At 40.7% G+C, this 23,772-nt stretch overlaps 1 protein-coding gene across 1 annotated transcript; it reads left to right on the top strand.

The window, feature by feature from the left end:
- The first annotated feature begins 520 nt into the window (after nt 1-520).
- Nucleotides 521-23,148, top strand: NOP58 (NOP58 ribonucleoprotein). The gene is made up of 15 exons (XM_010007384.1): nt 521-675; nt 2,535-2,687; nt 4,400-4,452; nt 6,223-6,347; nt 6,862-6,998; nt 8,183-8,247; nt 9,428-9,562; nt 10,436-10,581; nt 11,520-11,646; nt 12,298-12,461; nt 13,146-13,280; nt 14,837-14,898; nt 17,279-17,412; nt 22,261-22,379; nt 23,092-23,148. The coding sequence occupies exons 1-15, from the start codon at nt 521-523 to the stop codon at nt 23,146-23,148; spliced, it is 1,767 nt and encodes a 588-aa protein (XP_010005686.1).
- Nucleotides 23,149-23,772: the final 624 nt, after the last annotated feature.

The following is a 23,772-nucleotide window of genomic DNA, read 5'->3' as shown; positions in this document are numbered from 1 at the left end:
GGAGGGCGCGTTCCCGCCGCTGTGGGCATCCGGGGCTGCGAACCCCTTCTCTTCGGGGTGCGCTTTCACGGCCGGCGTTCCAGCAGGACCCTGTGGGTGCAGGAAGGGGGTGCGGGAGGCAGGCAGCGCGAGCCCGGGGGCTGCACGGGCGCCTGGGCCTGTTTGCACACTGGTTGAGCACAGGGGCAGTTTGGCCGTGCCCGCAGGGGTAGTGCGTGGTCTGGCTTCCCGCGTTGCGCTCGGAGGAGCAGCCCCCCTCCCAGGGCTCTGCCCGCCTCCTGGTGAGGTGGCTCAAGGGCCTCCGTTTCCCCGTGCATGGAACAAGTCTAAACTAGAGCTGCTACAGTGCTGTGCTCCGCTCTGGCCTGGTCCCTTGCTTGAGTGTTGATGTGTTTACAGGTCCACCAGTTTGTTTCACTTTTAATTTTGCCCCCCAGGTTAATCTATTTTCTGGTCTTAGCTCGTGTGAATACTAGTGCAGGTGTAAAGGGACCAAGGCTCTAGTTTCTTTTGCCCTAATATGCTACAGAATTACACCCTTGCTGCTCTACCGAGCACTGTTAATATAATCTGCTCTGAAACCTTGCCTCCTCATTGGGGTGCAATTGTGCAATTCAGGCAAGGAGGATTTCAAGACAAACCTCAAAGAGAAAACAGAAATGCTTATAAAAGCAGGTAGCTTCTGTTATGTGGGCTTCCCCTCCCAGCATTTATATCTGGGGAGCTACACACATACAGCAATTTCCCTGAAGGTTTTGCTGACTGAATGTTTATGCTGGCTACTATCCTGCACCTTTCAAATTATTAAACTTACTTATTGAGGGGGCACAGACCTCTTGTGCGGTCAGTCAAGGCCTTTTGACCTTTCACAGGAACCAGGATGGGATGAAAATAACCCATATTTTAATTTCTGAAAGCAGAGTAAGCATAAAGAAAAGGTAGGAGGAGGGACTTAAAGAGAGAAGTTTCTCTACTGCAGGTCTGTTGCTCTCCACTGCCGGTGTCACCGGCTGGGCTGGGGGATCTGGCTGCGTGGTCTGTGCACAGCGACTAGAGGGCAGCAGGCACCAAGGAACCGTGTCCTAAGGCAGGGGGTGAAACACCTTCCCTGTGGGAAAGACAGCGGGCAGAAAGTGGTGTCTGGGCTGGGTTAGAGGAGAGGTGAAAGTTGTCCGTTAGAACTAAGCAGTATTTAATTGCAATGTATGTGTTGAGACCATCTTTGGTTCCCCATGTTTTCTTTATTTGTAGCTACCAAGGCCACTGTCACAGTTTAAGCAGTTCTATCATTCTATCACCTGGGGGTTTTTGGTTTTTATTTCACATTTGAACAGAATTTGTGCTTCTGAGTTTTAGGAGACAGTCATGGTCACACGTTTCCCTTTTTGTCCATTGCCAGCATAACTGTGCTTGGTCTTTATGCCTTGGTGATCAAGAACTGTGGTCCTTTGCAAGATCTGTAGCTCTCAGATATTCCCTTGTAGATGTTGCTCCCATCAGAGGAGCAAATAGCCTAAGTAATAGGGGCAGATGTGGCATAGCCATGTTCTAGATCTTGGAAGAGTCTAGTCTTGCTGTCTTGCAGGACACAAAATATCCATAAGCATGTAATTTCTGTATACCAGCAACCCTGATTTAGCAGCTTCTGTGTCTTTATTTTTTTCCATTCGTCTGTGTCTGTTAACAGAGGCTGAAAAGTCTGTAGGCCTTGTGGTAGGAGACATGGACTGGAGGAATCAGCAGGCTCAGGAAAATGAGTTTCCTTGAGGTTTTCCCATGCCTCAGTCTTGTGGGAAATGAGCTACTGTGTTTGTTTGCTCAGCTACTAGTTAAAAAAAATACAACCTCCTTTGACTAGGGTTCAAAAATCTGCAAGGGAGCAAAATCTGATCATCCCAGTTAAGTTTTCTGCACTGCATGGAGTAAAGTTGCAATTGTGTTATGTTTGCATTGTGGGGATGAAACCACAACATTTTTGAGTGAGGTATAAATAACATGGAGATCTTGACTGTACTGTTCCCCTGAGCACTTTTCTAGGAATTTGCAGTATGCTCTGCACTTTAAGTGTATGTGTGTTCTAGGGGTGTAATCTTGTGTGGTTCAAAATCTGAGGGGGATCCCCTTTGTACAGAGATGGATTAAGCCATTGCTGCCTCTTCACCACCAGGCAGTGGTGAAAATACTTCTTTATACTTCTCTTTCTTCCTTGTGCTAGCTCAGATTAATAGAAATAACTTGTGGGATCTCTCCTTCCTCTTTGGTGTCCCAGATGTGTTTGTGTTTCCCAAAGTAGGGACAGGTTTGGTTTTGGGTCACGGAGGTTGTGAATGAGTCTTGTAAGGGAGGTGGAGCAAGCCCAGTTTTGATAAATGAGGAGGAGGTTTTGCTTTCATGTGCAGTTTCAGAAGAACCCAGCCATTATTGAGCAATTTCTGTAGCTGCTGAGAGAAAAATGAAGCTGAAAGTCACTAAAATTGAGTTAACTTGATCAGTATTCACTTCTAATGAAGAAGTACATTGTAAAGCTACTTCAGGTCTTCTCTGCTGAATGTGGGGTTGAAGATTGTTCAAAAGTGCTGTAAATATAATTGTGTGGCTTTTCTTCTACAGGTTCTGAATGAGAAAAAGCTCCAAGAAGTTGACAGTTTATGGAAAGAATTTGAAACTCCTGAAAAAGCAAACAAAATGTAAGCAGCTTTATGTAGAAATAGCAGCCTGGCTTTTGGAAAGGACATGACTGTGGTTATGTGCATCTGAGGTTCAGAAAGAAGTATTGAGCTTATTTTTCAGTGTTCTAAAAGCTGTGAACAATGGTAATGTCAAGTTAGATATACTCAGGGAAACCTAAAATGAAATCTCAAAGTGAAAAACACATTTTTCATTTATGGTGTAGGTAAGCTGTAGAAGGCATTACCATGTGTCACCAAAGAAAAAATGGAACAATATTTTAAGGAGATCTGGATGTTTTGACAGGAACATCTGAGCTCATAATGTTTCAACTTGCAGAAATAACAGGGTTTTTGTGCTCAAAGGAATTCCTTATAAAAAAGTAAAATGGTTGAATCCATTAGCTGAACCTAATGACATGTGAATCACTGTGAATTGAGAGTTAATGATGTTGCCCATGCCACCAGTGAGTGTTGGCACCACTGTGTAGCTGCACAGCAATGACAGCATCTACTGACCAAGCTGGCTTTTCTAGCAGCTTGCCCTAAAGCTGGGGGCAATGGTGATTTCCTTCCAGATCTGTCGAGGATGTTTTAACTGGAAGATTTCTAACCACCATTGGTTTTATAATGGATACCTCTGAGAAAGCTGTGCCTTGTGATTTAGATTTATCCTGCTGTGTAAAAGTATTTAGATGAGAGGCTGGAATATCCCATATTTGCCTGTTGTAGTGTTGTTAATTTTGTCTTGGAAACATCATCTTGGCCACTTGCTAGACAGGATGTGGTTTGTAATGGATCTCTGATCCAAGTAGTTACTATCTTTCCTGCCCTTCTGAAAAGGCTTCAGTATAAGCCTGAAGCTTCTGCCGGGCTCTGTGAGTGCTTAACTCAAGCACTCAGCTTTATCTATGACCTTGCTTCCTATGCAGATACTTGACTCACAAAGAGCAGTGGTTCATCAGAACTGGGTTAGTCAAATGCCTGTCCCTGGCAAGGAATTTACTGGATTGAGATAGCTGCTTAACTGTAACTCTAGATATGAACACCACAGGCAATGTGAGGGGGAGAAGGGAGCTGGACCTAAGGACTGTGGACTAACACACTGTGGTTAAACACTGTCTGGATGAAATTTGGCCCTGATCAGCAGTTTGGACATGGAAGAATTTTCTGTTTGTTTTAAGCTCAGCTCAGGATTAGTATTCTAACATCTAATTACAGGGAAGGACTTGAGGATTAATGGGCAGTGAATCAGTCTGGTTTGTAGTCTCTGAAGATGCACTTGATGGAAAAGCATGTTAAAGCTGAGCTGCACAGGCTATGCATTCCACAGAAGTGCTAGGTTCCCTTTTGAAGATGAGTGAGAAGAAGCTATCAACAGTCAATCAGCAGGGGCATCTAGTTAATCAGAGTGCAGTGTTGAAATGTAAATGGATGATGTTGCCTTTAAATATGAACCACAGAAGAAAAGTCTTACTTATGTCTTACTTTGATCATAGAAGTACTATATAAAGATAATTTTTTTAAAATAAAGTTTGTGGGACTCAGCTGAAAAGTCACATCAGGCTCAAACTTAATCAGCAAGTTTAGAGCTGTTTCTTCTTGTTGAGGATCTGGAAATTGATCTCTGCTTTCTTGCCGTTTTAGTAAGCAGAGGGTAACAGAAGGAGAAAAAACTGTTCTAGCATCTGGTTTATGTACATTTGTTACCCATATGTATTTTTCTTCTGTAGAGTAAAGCTGAAACACTTTGAGAAATTTCAGGACACAACAGAAGCACTTGCTGGTAAGTGTGCTAACACCATTCTTAAAAAAAATAATCCCTGTCATGCACAGGTTCACTCATTATTTACCTCTGTTCCTATGTCAACCATCCAGTCTATAGTGCACTGGAGATGTAATGAAGTCTAGTTTTTTCCTACCATGCTTATTTCCTGAGCAGCTAGTTCATGAGCACTGTGTAGAAGGTTTTGTGTGATACATGTAGCCTGTTGTCAATGATGGATTCTTGTTGAAGCTGAATGTAACTGATTTGAGTCAACATTTCGTCACTACCACTGAGACAACAGTTACCAGAGTACATACATTATTACAACTGCCATTGTTTTATGGATGCATATTATGCCTGTGATTTTTCAGATGAAAAAAATGCCTGCATTCCACTTGAAAGAAATTGAGGAGTTTAAACAAAATTGAAAGTTTTATATTGAATAATTTTTACCAATTCAACAGTTAAATGCTTGATGCTGTGGACTAGCTTGAATTATTAGTTCTAGATAATTCAGAAATTATGTGAGTTGCTGCTGAATGTCCTGTGTGATGTCAATAGGTAGATGTTGCTGGTAATGTTTATGAGTAAAGAATGAATCTTCATATTCCTGTGTGGTAGGGGTAGCTTAAAAAGGAAACTAAGGAAACGAGTGGAGATCAATAACCATCATACATAAGATGCGGGTAGAAAAACTGAGGTTGAAGCTGCTGTATATTCCTTTCCCTGGCATATTTCTTTTATTTTGCTTTTGCATATGTTTGGATTCAGATAATTTGTGGTTAGGCTGGTTGAAAAAAAACCCACAAGCACTCTAGAACAAAACATCAACCAAAAAATGAAAAAACTTGTACTCCTTTGCTTCAGGTTTGCTTGTCTGTGAAATGTGAGAGATCATTCAGAATACCTAGGTCACATTTATTTTAAGGGAAGACTCCATGTGGCTGTTTTAAGTAGGTTAGTAGCTATTGGCCAGCCTGAAAGGTGGAAACTTATTTCTGTTATTCATTGAGGTTGAGAAGTAACTGAATGCAGCACTTAAATTTTACTCTTACATTTCGTTAAGGTTCTGGAAATAAAAAATTGCTGGCTTCTGCTCTGCTTACTGTGATGAAGATGTTGCATCAATCACAGAAGTTCAGTGGAGCAGAGAGCTGACCCACAAAGAGTTGTATAAGTGCCTGCTTAAAATACATTGTGTGGGATTATAAAGCTGTTAGAGGTCTATTAATACTTGAGAATGAAGAACGTCTTTTAAAATTATTCAATTTACATGCTATATTAAAAAGGTCTGTGCCTGGCTGCCTGTCAGTGTGTTTGGCATAATTCTTTCTTGAGCTTTAGATAGCATATTATCATTATCAGAGGATGTAAACGAGCTATTATTCAATTTAGGATGTCATGGTTGCTGACTAAGGAACCTGGAAAATGGCTGGTTAATTAAATGGTACACAAAATGTTCCCATATAACCCTGCCTTTGGAAATGTTAAACATGCATCTAAAGCATAAGCCATACTGTGTATAGAGATCCTTAAACAATTTTGACAGAAATAGAACTGAAACCACATGGAGAAGACAGACAACTCGGAGAAGGGTTTTTGATTGAAACCACCAAAGGAGAAAGTGTATAATTTTCTTCTATTTTAGCCACTGCATGGCAAAGTAATATTGCAGCTTGGATTAGAGCTGCTGTGGGCAGTTAATATAAAAATACCAAGTTAAGAGTAGTATTTTTACATGTTTTAGAAAGAGAAAGAAATGGCATCTTTGGTGTTTGTTTTCTGCAGCATCCACAGCTCTTGTAGAAGGCAAGCTCAGCAAGAACTTGAAGAAGATTCTCAAGAAGATAGTGGCAAAAGATGCCCATGAGCAGTTGGCTGTAGCAGATGCCAAACTTGGAGGTGTCATAAAGGTGATAATTGATTTTGCCATTCTTCCTTCTGTCTCATGCTACTGAAATCTTATGTTTCAGAGATATTGCAGTGACTGGCAATGGATTGTGCTGTTTGCAATGTGGAAGATACTTAATCCTTGTGATCAGATGTGTACTGTGTAAATACTGCAAAGATGTCTTGAGTATGTAAATGAAGGATGTGGTAAAAGTGCACTAAAGTGTTAGGGTTTGCTTGATTTCTCTCTTAAATACTGGTTAGAATCCCAGCAGCATAAAGGAGAACTTCCCTAATGATCCCCTCCAGAAAAAGGGAGGAGGGAGGAACCAAATGAAAAACCAGCCAGGCAGACATGTCACTGTGTGGGGAACTAAGCATGTCACTACCTTGAGCATCAAAGATGAATGAAACTTGTGTGATCCACAGGATTGCATTTGAAAAACCAGGTGTAATGAGAAAAGGCTGCTGGAAGAAGGGCTTTAGAGGAATGCCATTATCGTGCTTGACTTTAGACCATTGATTTCCATCCTTCAGGACAAGCTGAATTTGAGTTGTATACACAGCCCAATGGTTACAGAGCTGATGAGAGGAATTCGCTCACAGATTGAAGGGCTTATTACAGGCCTCCCTTCTCGAGAGATGGCAGCTATGTGTCTGGGTCTGGCTCACAGGTGAGTTCCTAAAACAGCTCTATTTCATCCCATGTCTGCCCCACTCTTGTGTCCTTGGCTATGCTGTGTTGCTTGGAGTGTCTCTGTGTATGTGACAATCTCATACTCTGTAAATTGAGGCATGTTTGTGTTTGAAATCTTGCTTTATAAAGGAAGGGCTTTCCAGTTTGCACCCATGCTTTAGGGAAAGGTGTCACCTCCACCTCAAGTTGAAGTTGATAGCTTTCCTTTGCATGTTATGTACATTAGAATTTGGTTTGAAATGTGTCTTTTGCAGTCAAATGGGTAATTTAAAACTCTATTGCTAGTGAGTGACAAGGTGAAGGCTATGATTTGCTGATTTCTGCCAGAATAAATGTTAAAGGTATTTGTCTTCCCACCCTGCTGTCACTGCCTTTTAGGTTTAGCAGAGTAGTAGTTAAATACAAAGTTGTTGGATCATGGAATCACAGAATTGTTGGGGTTGGAAGGGACCTCGAGGGATCCTCCAGTCCAACTCCCATGCTAAAGAGGGATCCCTTAGAGCACATTACACAGGACTGCATTCAGGCAGGTCTTGAATATCTTCAGAGAAGGAGGTTCTGCAGCCTCCCTGGGCAGCCTGACCCACTGCTGTCACCCTCACTGTAAAGTTTTCCCCCATATTTAAATGGAACTTTCTGTGTTCCAGCTTGTGCCTGTTACCCCTTGTCCTGTCACTGGGAACTACTAAAAGAGTCTTTAATGTACAGGCTTTCTTAGTGAGAATCAATTCCAGGAAGTTTCTTCTGTTGCTTCACATTAGCACTGCTGTTATTTGCTGCTGGGTAGGTACAGTTTTGTGGATTGCCTCCAGCTGCTACAGAAATGGAAGTGCTGTTGACAAATACTTTTTGTGGGGAACCATGCAGAAAAAAACCCCAGCCCATTTCCTGCCACAGCACTAATGTTCATTCTGCTGCATGTGGTAGAGATAGCCTTAACTTTCCCTTTCAGTCCAGTCATGGGGTATGTGCATGTACACATGTTGGAACTGTTGTGAAACTTATGTCACTGTGGCTTCTGGCCACAGCTGAGAGCAGTCAGTGGCATAAAACTGAGGTGTTATGAATGAAGACAGCTATTCTCAGGTAATAGGAGCAGGTGGGATATATACTCTGTAGAAGGATGTCAAGGTGCTAATGAAACTATTTCTGTCTTCTCAGCCTTTCCCGGTACAAGCTGAAATTCAGCCCTGATAAAGTAGATACCATGATTATCCAGGCAATTTGTAAGTATATTTAGAGCTTAAATTATTAATGGATTTGGCTTAGGATAGCTGAGTTTGTTACATGGGTTACAGGAAAGTATTGTAGTCAATTTCCTCCTAACATGTTGCAGTAAATTGGGCATTGGTACTCAGCTGGCATAAGTTGTGCTTTCTTAATAGGGTTTTCCAAGAGCAGGAACATTTTTAGGGTGATACAGTAAACTGATGTCCATTTTTTCTTAGTATAGGGATGAGCTGAAAACAGCGTTCAGTCCTCTGAGGACTTCACTTCCCACCATACCTCCCTTCTTAATAGTGTTGGGAGAAAGGGCCCCACAGGATAGGATTTCCTGACTTTTCATTTTGGTGGCATCTTCTTTCGAGGGCAATATAGGAAAAGACTTATGTTAGGCATGCAAAATGCATTCCAGAATGTAATGTTGCATTCCAAATCCTTTTCTTAATGGAGAACAAACTGAAATTGTAAGCACAGCTAGGAAAGTCTATTCCTCATTTTTCCTTGAAGACATGCACATCATAATCAGCATGCTTGCTGTGAAGCAGTGGTGAGGAATCCTGATTTAGAATAATAACTCCCAGACTGTTGTCAATGATGAAACATAGTTAAACTGATATTAATGATTTAATTCAGTTCCTTCGTCACTACCACTGAGACAACGGATGGGGATGTTGGTACTGCCTTAGAGGGAAGTATTTTAGCCTCAGGGCTCTGTAGCAATATATGCTGTGGCTATTATGCTCTTAAGTTGTAAATCTGGTTGTTGGTCATATCTGGTAAAGGATGAGCCTTTTGGATTTGTGTTGGGCTTATTTATATTATAAAGGCTTAGTAGATCAGCTTCTCACCCTTAAAACATGTTTACATCAATCTTGTGTGTCGCACTTTGAGAGGAGGAATAACTGGCTGCTGCTCCCCTGAATGAGCTTTGCAGCTGTCCCAGAGACAGTTCCAACAATAAAAAATTTAGGTCATACTCATGGGAATTCTCATTTTTCTAAAATACTGTGCCAGGGATTATGCAGTTTTTGAGAAATAGAGACTTCTAGTGTATTGCAACTTATGTTTCATTCCAGCCTTTATAGAATAAAATAATTCCATTTATGTTGTTTAAATTTGATTTTAGAGTTTTCCATTTTTAGATTACTTTTTTAGAAAAAAGTTTATTCTTCTTTCTCTTAGCACTTCTTGATGACTTGGACAAAGAACTGAATAACTACATCATGCGCTGTAGGGAATGGTATGGTTGGCACTTCCCTGAACTGGGCAAAATCATCACAGATAACCTAACGTATTGTAAATGTGTGCGGAAAGTTGGTGAGTAATGAGATGTGAGCATGGGCAATGTTGTATGTTAGTATGCAGTGCATTAATAGCAGTGGTTTGTAGGCCAACCACTCAGTTAACCAGCTAGTTGTGACCCTGTGTACAGTCATGCCTCCACCAGCAGTGTAAATACGTCTCGTGATGCATGCTTGCATGTTGATGCAATTTACCATTTTGAAGTTTAAGTGAAAGCTAATACCGTATAACCAATCAGCTTTCATGGACCACCAGAATATCTCCTTAGAATCACACTAGTCAGCAGACCATTTTGGAAATGAGCTGCCAAAAACTGATGAAAAGCGAATTGCTGCCTGCTTTGAGGTGGTCTTGGAAACTAAAATGGTTGGAATTATTCATAAGAGTAGAAAGAATGACCACTATAATATTTTGGACGCTTGCCTCACCTCTTAGGCATGTGCTTTGTATTGATGATTTTATTTTTATTTAAATAATCAAGTTTTCAGTCCAGTGGGAAACTTGTGGTTTTAAGGGAGCTTTTTTCCCAGTTGTAGGAAGAATTACATAGGTTTTGTGAATGATAAATGACTGCTTGCTTCCTGAAATTCTTCCTTTGTAGTCTTATGGCTGAAAATTTTGCAGTGAGCAGCTACTGAAATGGTGAAGTATGCAGTGTTACAGAAAAAGGGCTTTTTTCCTAGTTTCAAATTTAATATTTCTATCCATTCTCAGCGAGTATAAACCTAAAGTGAGAACTTCAACATATATTTTGGGAGTCTGGGAAAGGATGATAACAGATTTGACTCACTGATGTTATTTTGGCCTTTTATCTTCATCTGCTTCTGTGCTTTTTTTACTAGTTCATCTCGCCCCCAGCACAAACATGTTTTAATCTGTCCCCCACAGGAGACAGAAGCAATTTTGCCTCTTCTGATGTTTCTGACATCCTACCTGAAGAGATCGAAGAGGATGTGAAGGCTGCTGCTGAGATTTCCATGGGGACAGAAGTATCAGAAGAAGATATAAACAATATAATCCATCTTTGTGATCAGGTATGTACACATTGATGAATACAATAGGAACTCTTCTTTAGCCATATCAGAGCCTCTTCTACCAAGGAGAGGTTTTCCTAGGGCATTGCAGACACACTCATGATGGCAGTGATGATTCCTATATTGTTTTTGTCCTGAGATACAGACATGAGGGTGCACAGTCACTACCTCATCTGAGCCATCTCAGACTGTTGATGTCTGTATAAAGTCTTTCAAAAGTAGCAGTATTACTTTTGGTTAGAATTTAAGTCTTGAGAAAATGGTACTGTATAGCCTCTCTTTAATCTGTCACTTTTGAAGCTAGCTGATAAACTCTGGGTTAAAAGTGGTGCACTGAGGCCACAGAAGAGTTAGAAGCCCTATCCTGCTTTCATCTTGATTGTCTCTGAAGTCCCTTTGACTTTACTGGTGCCAGTTAGATCCCTTTGTCTTCAGGAGGGAGTGGTAGTGTTAGAAGTAGGTAGTTCCTGTTCTTGGTCTAGACCAGGCTGCTTTTTTATGTGCATTCTAATTGTGTGTATTTGTATGGAACAATTAAAGAGCATTTACCCCATTTCAAGAGAATGGTGGCAGAGATTTATGTGAAAACTAAATGTTTCATGGTTTTGTCCTAAATAAAATGTCCTTACTAAGTATTTTTGTTCTGCTTCACTGTCTTTGGCATGGTGTCAGCTCCTTTATCAGAAGCTTTGCTGAGAAAATAAGTTGCATAAGAGAATGAGCAATACAGATCCAATATACTTTGTGGACAAAGCTCTGCTCTGGGAATATGCCCTGTATAAAGCTTTGTATAACTCTAGCTCATGGTTGTCTGTATTTGTGTGTTGTTAGTCTCCTTTGTTAGAATTCTCAGCACTTCCTTATTTTAATAAATTTAGCTCTTAATATTTGGCAGTCAGCTAATACTGATTCCTGTAACCAAACTCACTCTGTGCCAGGTGATAGAAATCTCGGAGTATCGGACGCAGCTGTATGACTACCTGAAGAACAGAATGATGGCCATTGCTCCTAATCTCACCATCATGGTGGGGGAACTGGTTGGAGCAAGGCTCATTGCTCATGCAGGTGGGTTACACTGATCAGTGTAAATAAATCTTAGATGGTCTTAGAGGTTTTCTGTGAGGAGCTGGTCAGCATTATGCAAGGCTCTGATGAACATCTTGTGATAAGGAGTTGGGGGGAAGGTGGCTCTTGAGGAATCAGAGTAGCAGCATGAGCTTGGTAGTGGTCTGTGATGATGTTTTCTGTTGGCCTGAATTCTTTGGGAATATGAGGGCAACTTAAGTCACTACCTCTTCTGAGACACTGAGCCTTCTGCTGATAGTTCAGTCACTTCTGAGGTGAAATGCTGACAAACTGGCATTAGGCTTTTATAGTCAGATGGGCTGATGGTAGCAGCCTTTTTTTCAGTTACCTATGCTGCATCAGTCTACGTTGTGATGACATGTTCTTCCTGCCAGATTTTGGCAGGAGTAGCTATTACTCTGGTGGAATATGTTTTGAGTCAGCCTGATTTCCTGTTGCTGAAATCAAACCAAGACAGAGTTGAAGCATGAAAGACAAATGACTTACCTGTCCTTCAGAAAATGAACATGAAACAGCTCTCAGAAAGAGATGGCTCTGAGCTTCCTACTTTTCAGCAGTGTAGGAATCTAGCCTCCTGCTTTTCTAGTTACTCCTCTGACAAATTACTATTGCTGTGTCATCTCCTTCTAGGTTCCCTTTTGAATCTGGCAAAACATCCAGCTTCAACAGTTCAGTTACTGGGTGCTGAGAAGGCACTCTTCAGAGCACTGAAGACTAAACGGGACACACCTAAATTTGGCCTTATCTATCATGCATCCCTAGTGGGCCAAACCAATACAAAAAACAAAGGAAAGGTGAGTTGCACAATTGTTTACCAGCTTGGCTTTTTTCAGAATATTAATATCTGTCCATGCAAAGACTTGAGCTTCACAGTGAGGCTTTTTCCATGGCTTGCTTTACTGTATTTTTTAATGGGTGTACGGAACATGCCACCATCCCACAAACATTTGAATGTCATTCATTGCTGTTTGAAAAAAGTGAATGGGATTGTCCATTTGATACATCTGAGTAATAACAGATGCATTCCGGCTGAGTTATGATGTAACACGGGCTTTCTCCAAGGGTCTGTTACTTTCTTCTATGTGGCAGTAAACTAAGCTGTTACAGGCTTTAGTTTCAGTTAAAAATGGGACCCTTGTTGTGCTAGAGCTAGTAACTTCCATGGCTTAGGCTGTTATAATGCAGATGGATGAATGTGTTTGATTTTTGGAGGAAGCTATCCAGCCAGAAATTACACCTCAAACTAACCTGATTTAAAGGCTGGGGTGGAGAGGTGTATGTGTAACTAACTTGCTGTCTCAGATGTTTCCCCTCTATCTAGAAAATAAGGTGTTACATGTTCAGTGATGAAAGAATGATCTGCTAATTGTTTTTGTACTAAACACTGCTAGTAAATGGTTACTTTGTTCTTTTGTTTGTGGGTATGTTCCAGATCAGAGTGAATTGTTAGCATTTAATATTCTTTTGGGCTTTTCCAGATTTCTCGAATGCTGGCAGCTAAGACTGCCTTGACTATTCGTTATGATGCCCTTGGAGAGGATACCAGTGCCGAAATGGGAGCTGAGAACAGACTAAAAGTAGAGACAAGACTGAGGCTTTTGGAAGAGAGAGGGGTAAGTCTAGCAGAGGGCTGCATGAAGCTGACAATCTTGTTTATGGTTTTCTGAGTCTTGTGCCTTCACTCAGCTGTGTGATCTAGTGTCACTCTCTGTAACTTCTCCAAGCCTTGGCTGGAGCAGTAGGGTTTGTAAGCTGTCTGCATCCATTTGTTTGTATGCCAGGTTTTCTTGTTTACATGCCTGTCTTAATTTACATTATTCTGAAAAATCCTGATTTTAAACAAGATTAATAAGATCATACCTTTACATTCTACTACATCTCTGTATTAATTGCAGATATACATGTACTACTTCATAGCTTCTTTCTCTGTACCTTAGAAGAAAGCTCATTTGGTTTTTTAGCCCCTGCCACCTCCAGGTTTTCCACCATGGTTCCCCAAGACCTGAACACTGGTGATGTTTAGTCTTAAGAAGCTTTCTCTGTAGCTAAAGCAAGATGTTATTCTGCAAATTGCTGCACTGTCCCCCCATCTTCTACCTCCTGTTCCATCTGTTGCCATCAGCACAGCATGCTGGAAGAACTTAGGGTTTGATTTCCTATTTCAGGTGGCAATCCTGCTGCATGTGATCTTGTAAATAAATGATAGCTAGGTTCAGCCTTTCAAGGCAGAAGATCAGATATTAATGCTGTAGTACTGGCATAACTAGAACAAAACAGAAAACTCCAGAAAAGCCTGCCTTTTGAGCATTTTATAGAACCATAGAATGTTAGGGATTGGAAGGGATATCTAGAGATCATCTAGTCCAACCCCTCTGCCAAAGCAGGATCACCTAGGGCAGGCCACACAGGAATGCATCCAGGCAGGTTTTGAGTCTCCAGAGAAGGAGACTCCACAGCCTCTCTGGGCAGCCTGTTGCAGTGCTCCATCACCCTCACAGTAAAGAAGCTGCTTCTCATACTGTGATGGAAGTTCCTATGTTCTATCTTATACCCATCGTTCTTTGTCCTATTACGGGGCACTGCTGAAAAGAGACTGGCCCCTTCCCCTTGACACCCCCCTCAGATGTTTATAGACATTCATAAGATCCCCTCTCAGTCTTCTCAAGACTAAATGGCTCCAGTTTCATGGGAGGAGATATTTCCCATTGCAACAAAGGCAGGGCGGGGCATGTTAATAGCAAAACAAACTGACAAGTACGAAATTTAATTCAGATTTAGTTTGGGGCCTGTATTGTGGTTTTATGTGGCTTTATGCCAAGGCATAGGGTGATACCTGCCATGTTATCCTTGCAAAAAAGTGTGCTCAAATTTGAACTACTCTTGGAAACTTACAGGTGTGAAGTTATATGTCATGTGGCTTTGACAGGTTTGATCCAGTATTAGATGCCCTTTAATTGAATTGGGCAATATTAGAAAGACACATGCCTTTCTCACCTCAGCTACTTCCCTGTCACTACTTCCAGGTGTAAGACTCATACAGGTATGCAAGAGCCTGACCAGTAATGTCTTATCTTTCAATTTTTAATTTCTTCCAAGAGCTGTAAAACTTGTGTTGTGAATTATTTTAATTGTGAGTAATTTGGTTTTCACTTCTAAATTTTTCTTGTAGATAAGAAGAATAAGTGGCACTGGAAAAGCCTTGGCCAGGATGGACAAGTATCAAAACAAGAGGTAAATAGGGTTTTTTTTTCAGCTTGGCTGGGTATAAATCTCTCTCCATGTTTTTATTGCTGAGAAGATTTTTGGTTCTGGGCTCAGCTGACTTAATATCCAGAAAACATTTTCTGTGCTCTTAAACATTGATGACAAGTTCCATTGCTAATGGGATTTTCCATTTCCTCACATTTTACAGTTGCGGTAAAGCCAGTGAATTGGGAGATACAGTCCTGATTTTCTAATAGTAAATTACTGGTATAGTCAGATAACAAGTAAATGCCATCCCTATCAGCCCAAAAAGCTGAATAGTTTGGGGAGTTAATATATAGCACTTTTATTTAATGCAATTCTGAATAAATTGTTTGAAAAAGTCAGAGTTTGAATGGATTTCTTTGATATGGAAGGTGTTCTACAGACCTGCTTAGTTGTCTTACTCTTAGGAAAGAAAACCCAACATATTTGAGCAAAGCTTCATCTTGTTTAGGTCTTGTATGTAATCAATAATACGTATCATAAGCAATAGGTAGGGTCTGTACTCTGGACGCTATTAGAGTGGCTTCTGTTGCCTGAAGTGACACTGTAAACTGCAACTGAGACAGCTGAACATTTAAGGATTTGAACAGGTTATTATTAGTCTGAGCTATGGCATCTGTGTTTTTCCCTTAATTTGGTTGCAGGTTTCTTGCTTAGCTTGGCCTGCTTATTTTGCAGAGCCTTTAGTGTAGAGGGTGATTTCCCAGCAAAAGCAAGGCTGGGTGTAAGTACTATGAGGAAAAAATCATGCTTTTGCACCCATCTGCAGTCCACAAACATATTTCTCAACCCTGGCTGTAACTTTTGTTCCCATATGCTAAGCAACTCAAAGTGTAGTGATGACTGATTTCTGGAGCAGCTTTTGAAAAGACAGCATCAGTTAAGTGAAGCATGAGGGTGTGTAAGGAGGCTGTAGCTCAGGGAGGGAGGGTGCTGAGAAGATGACGTACATGCTGGTTTCTGGCCTCTGGAAATGAGGAGCCATGAATTCCTGCCAGGACATGTTTCTACTGTTAGACATACTTTGCAAACATGTCTAGGCCTGGGGGAGAGACTGAAGATAGTTCCTGGCTGTTTGGCTTAGTCTGGCTGCTTAAAAGGGAAACTAACTTGGGCCCTGACAAATTGTCCTTGTAGTACAAAAGGGGCAGTACTGCTTTATGGAGATTGCTTGAAGAGCTAAATTGGCATTTTGAGGAGATTGGCAAGAATCTGTCTTGCATGGTACTATGGATCCTGTATGAATTAGCTACATCCAAGTGTAATGTCTCAGAAGTTAATCACAAGGTAGTTTTTAGAGATGAGGTTTAAGTGAAGCATTTCAATATGCTTTCAAAAAAAGGTGAGAGTGCATTACCTGTCTTTGTCATTTATATGTTTTTTGAGAGTTTTTGCAAAAGGCTGTGTAATCAATATATGTAAAGTAATATGCAGTATTGATATCTGTAAGAATAATTTCTGATGCTTAGAGGATGAACTGATGGCACTGCTAGCATTATCACATGCTTCCCACTAGCCTTGCTTTTGTAACCTGTGCAGGGTAGCTACTTCGGAAAAGTTTGGATGCTCAGTATGTGGCCAGGAAGGATAGTTTAGGCTTACTGTTCTAAACATTCTTCCTCCTTCAGTAGGAATTCTGTCTGAATAACTATGAAAAAAGTTGCTTCATTGATACTAGATGAGTCAATTGCCCCTGAAAAGTTTTAGATAAAGAGCACTGGGTTTCAGGGTGACTGTTTCTCTGCAGCCTATAGAGGACTTTAGAATTTAGCCAAGGAACATGCAGTATTGGAGAAGAGGCAGTGTCAGATACAGATTAGGTATTTGAATGTCCCATAAAGCCAGTGATACAGACATCAGTAGTAGCATTACCCTGTCTTGTGAGTTTGTACCCTGTGAGCGTAATGGTAGAGAGGCAGTGCAGGAAAAGCAAGTGTAAATCTACTTCTAATCCTGTATATATATTACCCTTACTGTGTGTTTACGTGGACTTACCAAATTGTGGTAGATGTGCCTGTGACCGTACAGCTATGCTAGAAAGGCTTTCAGCAGCAGAGGGATCAATCTACTGCATAATTAAAGTGCTCTATGGAGCCATGAACAGATATAAACCAGAACCAAACTCTTACTTAATTGGTATCAGACAGTTGTACTTCTTGAGGTTTCTACTGTAGTCACAATTACTGGACCAACTGTTCATGTATTGGAGGAAGGACCTCACTAACTGTTTTGTTAGCTGAGCAAAATTTATTTGCATATATTCTCAGGAGGTTGTGTTGAAGAGTGTGTTCAACTGCAGAAATCTTACCTGGGGGCTAGCTCTTCTTTTGTTACTTAAACTGATTTGTTTTCTTCATTGCAGTGAAGTAAAAGTATTTGACCCATCTGGTGACTCTACACTTCCTGCTGTTTCAAAGAAACGCAAAATTCAGGAGGTGGAAGAACAAGATGCAGAGGTTGCTGTGAAAGCAAAGAAGTTCAAAGCAGAGATGAAAGGTTAGTTGCTGCATCTGTGCTGCTGACATGTTCCTGTGTGCATAACATTTACAGCCAGCCAAAGTACCCGATTTTCTCCTTGGGTATGACAGTATATTTTTTAAAAAAGTAATAATCCTTTATGATCTGACACCACACTGCAGTCAGTTTAGTTTAAATATCTGCTGTTAAACATTTGTAAGCATATAAGAACATTTAAAAATAAAACTCTACTCGATCTTCTTGCAGAATTTCTTGCTTGGCAGGTTCGTATTTAGTGTGCCTCAATATCTCCAAGACAAAAAAGCTCTTGTCTGTAAAACCAGAACTTGCCCAATTTTATTTAAAGAATACGGGTTTTTATCTGTACAGAAATATTTTCTGGCATGTTTCAATATAGAAACATTGAATGTCAGAATTTGAGGTAAAATGATACTTGGAAATTTCAGTCTGAATTTATGTAATACATGAACAATTGTCATTCTCTGGAGCTAAAACTCAACTGTGGTCACAGTTCTCTTAAGTTACTGTGTGAAGAATAATCTAGTTTTATGGTTCATTTTAAGAAACTTCTCTCCAGTGTGCACTTCAGTATCTGGCATAATATTTGCTGTGATAGTGTAGTATCAGGTGTGTAACTTGGGAAAGGAAAATGAAGAAAAGATGATTACTTTAGGTCACTTCTGTGAGACCCTGAGCTGGACCTAGGTGTGAGCTACTCTGAGGTTTTGTCAGCTACCTGTGCTTGCAGCAGGTGAGGGCTGTCAGAGCCCTCCCTTTCTGCCCCTCACTAGCTGTGTTCTGGAGTGTCAGTGTAGTTATGCTGGTTCTGTACCTTTTCATTCTCAGCTGGTACTGGGGAGTGATCTTTCTAGACACTGGTTGGTTCATGGTGTCTGCATACATGGATGGAGCAACCTGTAAGAACCTAAATTTAGCTGAGAATTAAAGTTACACTGGAGAGAGTATCTTTTCTGCTGTAAAGCCAAGATTGGTGCCCCAGCTTCTTCTCTTACCATAATGAGACAAGGACACGAGTACTTTGGAGGCTTGAACTTTGCCCGTTTGCTTTTTGGATAATGTGGATGTTCTCACAGCTACTGCTTTTGATAATCTTCTGAATTAACTTCCCTTATTATAGTGTCAGAATTATTCCCTTGGGCTTCCCTTATGTTATCAAAGCAAGGGCTGACATCTCACAGGCATGCACTCCTCACAGATGGAAGATTACATTCATTTTCAGTCTGAATATGAGCTATTTCTGTTCAGAGATACATATTTTAAGAGTTCATGCTTTTATACACAAACCTGCTTTTGTGTGCTCCTTTTGTTTTATTGAGCACTGATACCTCCTGGTTTAGGGGTTGGGTGAAGCTTAGCAATTGTCCTTGAGCTACCAAAAATTATTTTGAGCAGTAGATGGTGTTCGCAGTACTCGTGGACTACTGAAATCTGTGCTCTTTGCTTGTTTGGTTTTTTTAAGCTTGCCAAAAGCTGAAGTAGAAGATTCAGATGTGTTGCTTTTCTTCCTGAAAAGGCAGGGCATGTGTGGTTTATAGCTCCTGCTTTTTCCTAGTTCTTCATATCAGCTGGGTCATTTTACTTGGATACCTGGGCATAAGAACTGTCAGTTGCTTCAGAGAGTTACTTATCTCTTACTACCTGTCTGGAGAACAAATCCCTTCAGCCTGTCCTTTTGTACCCTTTAAAATAGCACTGCTTCTATGCTTGTAAATTCTTGTCGTTGACCATCCAGCAAAGTACATGGATTTCCCTGATACAGGCTATGCAGACCATGACCTCGCTCTTTTGCAGTATAGTTGGTGTGCTAGAGGGGTGGTGATGGTGGTCTGAGAAGTTTGAGTGTATTAGTATGTTTCATAATACACACAAGAGTGTAGAGAAGGTCTCAGCATTAAGATTTGTTGCATGTCCACTTGAATATGCATGAACCTTTAGTTTTGGCTATTGGATCTGTTGTTTTTTTCTGTGATGCTCTGTTAAGCTTTTTCCTGGTCAGAGATTACACATTCAGACACAGTGTTGTGAAACAAGTCTCTGCCCCCTCCTTCCCCATGCTGTTTGTGCAGCTGCATGATAAATGGGGGTGGTGGAAAAGCAGTCTGGAGAAAAAAGGAATTCTTCAGCCAGATAAATTTTGATCCAGTTTGTGTTACAAAAAGAAGGTAAGGGACAGGAATAAACTGGGAAGCCACCACTGAAAAGTTATTTGTAAAACTATTGCTTTATTTGTTGTAAAGGAGGGGACAGTATTTGGAATTTTGCTATCCTGAAATGTAACTTACTGTGCTTTTTTCTCTCTCCCTCTTTGGGATGCATGTGTGGCAGTACTTTGGATAGGAACTGGCAAGGGAGTTGGGAATGAGGCATGACTTCAAACCACTTTTACCTTTTACACCTACAAAGAAACCAAGCAGAGGGATAGTGATTGAAACAAGTTATGATCCACTTATGGAGCTGTCTGTCAAAACCTGTTCTAATGGTGAGGGAAGGGAAATAGGATAGGTATTTTGTGACTACAGTCTTTGAAGCTTAATGTGATTAGACAGAATGCATACCACCAACAGGGCTAGCCAGCACCCCCAGTGAGGTGTGGAGCTTGGATTTAAGCATCAGGATAGTAACAGCTAGATACAGGGAAAAGTCTCTTTTGAAACCCTGCAAAACACAAAAGCCGCAAATTATGGCAACATTATGACAGGGTGCCTTTATTGATAGGCAATATGACTTGATTCTCTACATGTGAAGGAGGGAGGGGTATATCAGGCTGATATGTAAAAGGTTAGAGAAAACTGATGCAAAATGGGTAAGTGGAACTACTGCTGGTGATCTCCAGCACTGCACAGGGCTATCAGTCAAACTGCTTTTTCTGTGCCTCAGTGCGTGATGGTAAGAGCTGTTGGCTTTCTTGTCAGCTGCTGTGTATTCAAAGAAACCCCACTGGGCTTGAGTGACTTAGAATTGGTGCACCCAGAGGGAAAACACCCAAGACCCCTGGAGGCTTTATGGTCATTCTGCCTGGGTACAAATGCAGGAAGTCCTGTGATGAGCTTTGCTAGAAGGCAGCAACTGAAATCTTGAAGAAGGCATCTGCTGTGAGAAGTGACAGTGCCTTTGAGCGCACAGTGCATCATCTGTGGGTGTAAACTGTGACAGGTGCCACTGCCTGGTGCATCAGACTTCATGACATGTAGGTTAATAAGTTAGATTTCCAAGGCTACCACTCAACATTTTGCTTACCAGTCCAGCTAAGTGACAATGTCACACGGCAAAATCTGGTATTTATGCTCTTGTTGTACTGTGTGGCTTTAATGTAGTTTGTGCTTAGTTTTAATCTACCATTTCTTTCATTTTGTCATATATAGGGAGGTGAGGATACTTAACTTTTACATGGGTTTTGAATGCCTTATGCTGCACACCATTTGCTGTGAATTATGTGTATGGCAGAATCCACTTACATTTACCAGTTCCTTAATCTGGAATCCTTTGCAGTTTCGCTTCTGGCATTTTTTAATGTCAGAAAACAGCATGTGTTAGCTGGCTGTATTTTCCTGTAGACATGTCTAGAAAATTTTTACCCTGAAGCCCATTTTTTAAAGCTTATGTTAGAGGCAAAGATTGAAGTTTATTTTTGACTCATAATCCTTCTGCTCCTTGAGGAGCTGAACTTCTGACAAAGTACAATCAACATCTTAGGAGTTTGTGTGGTTGGGGGTTTTTAATAATTGGTTTTTAATAATTGTTTTGCTTCTGTTCTCTTTGGAAGATGTGTGCTTTATAATGAAACTGATTTTTTGGGGGGGGAAAGTACAGCAAGAAAATTACTTAAGTCACACATCTAGAAACAACTGTGCATGCCACTAATCAGTCTTAGTGTTGTAGCTGCTGAAGGGCAGTGGTTGCTGTGTCATGAACTTACTCATGAGTACCATGTACTGCAAAACTGTATCCAGCACTGACTCAGTTGTCCAAATAAATTTAACTTGGACATGCTCCAGTAACAGCCTGGGTACTGCATAGGCTGTCAGCTTGGTAATGATTTTTCCTTGGTTTCTTTACCTAGAGATTCCTAAGACTGGTATGTATTCTAGAAAATGAGTGGTAAATCATAGTGCCTTTACCACTGTGATTACATCAGTCAGCTGTTGACAAATAGTTCTGAAAAAGAAATGCAAGAGAGCACTCTTAAATCTTTCCTTGGGTTAACATTCCTTTCCGCTTATATAAATAATTCAATTCCTGTCTTCCAGGACAGGAAAGAGTTTTTTGTTTTGTATTAAATACTTCGTCAGTTCAGCATTAAGAGGTCTTTGTGCTTGCCAGTCTAAACAGTTAAGAAAACTGGTCTACTTAGCAAATTCCAACATTAAGATAGGGAAATCAGTTGCAAACAATCTGCTGCTGACTGTTTCTCATGTGGATTTTAGTCCTTCCACTGCACTTGTGATGCTGGTGAAAATATTTGCCAAGCTGGATAGTCTGTTTTCAGAAAGAGCATGTGAAGGTAGTTTGGCAGGCAAAACATGATTTTTTTTTTAAACTTTGGGGGCAGCATATAGGAGTAGTGTTTGTACCAGGACATTTGAATAGTGCTGTCTGATCATTGTCCCTTGTGTGTTATTGTATATTGTTGAGATATATGTACTATTAGTTCATTTATAGCAGAGAGTAGTCATGCAGGTAAGGGCAATGTGGAGAGAAAATTGGTGTAGAGAGATGTAAAGAAGGGCTAGTGTGGTTTTCAGTATTTTGCATTCTTACTATCATCAGTGTATCCTGTTGCATCTCATAGAAAGCTTTTCCTTTGACAACCTGCCTTTTGTTTTTCTTCCTTCTGTGATACATAAGAGACAACTGTAGAAGATGATGAGCCTGTCAAAAAGAAGAAAAAGAAAAAAAATAAGGAAAAGCAGGCTGAAGAAGAGGACGTACTGAGTGAGGAACCCCCCACCAGCCCCACAGTTGAGGTAAGGCAGAATTATACAGCTACTCTGTTTCTTCTAAGAATGGATTCTCTTAAACTTTGGGGGGGGGCAATATTCTTATCTATATAACCCATGGTATGTTAGGACAATTTTACTCTAGTAACTTTATTTCATGATATGATTACAAAATTAGGTTGGAGAAATTTGTGCCTGTACTGCCTCCATGTGTCAGGAGTGTTTCCCATCCTTTCCTCTGCCCAACCCCAACATTAATATTCTTTCTTTCTGCATCTTTTGTAGTGGGAAGAATGTCCTTTGGTGCCTATCTACAGGCATGTGTTTAGGACTTGTCAGGAACAGAGTCTGTACCTCCTGAATTGATGAAGCATCATTTGATGACTTCTAGCAACAGTAGAATGGATTAGACCAAATCAAACTAGTTGTTCACTTTTGAAATCCTGTTCTTAACTTGAGGGTTCATTTTTCCCCCTGTGTTCAGTGCAGGTTTGCTGCCTGACCACAGTGCTGAGCGGCCAGCAGCGTGGCAGACAGCACAGCTTCCCTTGCTCCCTGGTCCCTCTGTGCTGCAAACACTTGAGTGCATTTAGCAGTAGAGGAAGGAAAAGTCTCTGGAGTTGTGCTTTGAGTATGGCAGCTGCTGTGGTGTTCTGGCTGTGAGCTCTGTTGCCTAGCTACATATGTTGATTTGTTTCTCCATTATGCTTTGTTCATAGCAACATTTGTTTGTTTGCAGAATACAGAGAAAAAGAAGAAGAAAAAGAAGAAAATGAAAGATGAGGATGAAGACTGATAAGCAGAGGAGAGGACTGGACAGCTGCTTCTGAGTGGCGTTTCTTGACATTTTTTTGTAGCTTCTTGCTGAAAACTAACTTCCCTGTGTTGTGAGGGCAAGGAGAGAGATTTGGTACCTGTCTTTTGCCTGGAACAGGATACCCTAGCTACTTAGGAGGGTTGCTGTTTTTTTGCAGTTTCTTATGTTAAAAAGCTCACAGTAGATCCTCTTTCATATGCTGTCTCCACTGATAAGGAATAAAAACATTTTTATGGACATTTCATGCCTCTGTCTTTGACCTTGTTTGCTGGTTTTCTTACCATTATCAGGACTACTTCTTAGTATTTGAAATTAATAATCAGGAAAAAAAAATTCTAAATGTGTAAATGGTCTGGCATAGTTTATTCTCTGAATAATTAAAAGATTGTAATATTCTGAAGTTCTCCATAAATATCTGTGTAATATCAAAGATGCCTTTAACAGCTGAGGTGTGTCTTTGAGTCTGCACTGTAGTTCTCCTGACAAAGCCTTTTTAAAATCTTTCACACGTTTTGGTTTTGTTGCTCTGACTGACAAGATTCAGATGTGTGTTTTGAGTAGAACAAGTTAGCTTCAAAATTGCTTCTGTGGTAATTGTGGCAA

Source organism: Chaetura pelagica, unplaced genomic scaffold, assembly GCF_000747805.2.
Source record: "Chaetura pelagica isolate M959 unplaced genomic scaffold, ChaPel_1.0 scaffold21, whole genome shotgun sequence".
Classification (NCBI taxonomy): Eukaryota; Metazoa; Chordata; class Aves; order Apodiformes; family Apodidae; genus Chaetura; species Chaetura pelagica.
This window is presented reverse-complemented; position numbering and strand designations above follow the sequence as displayed.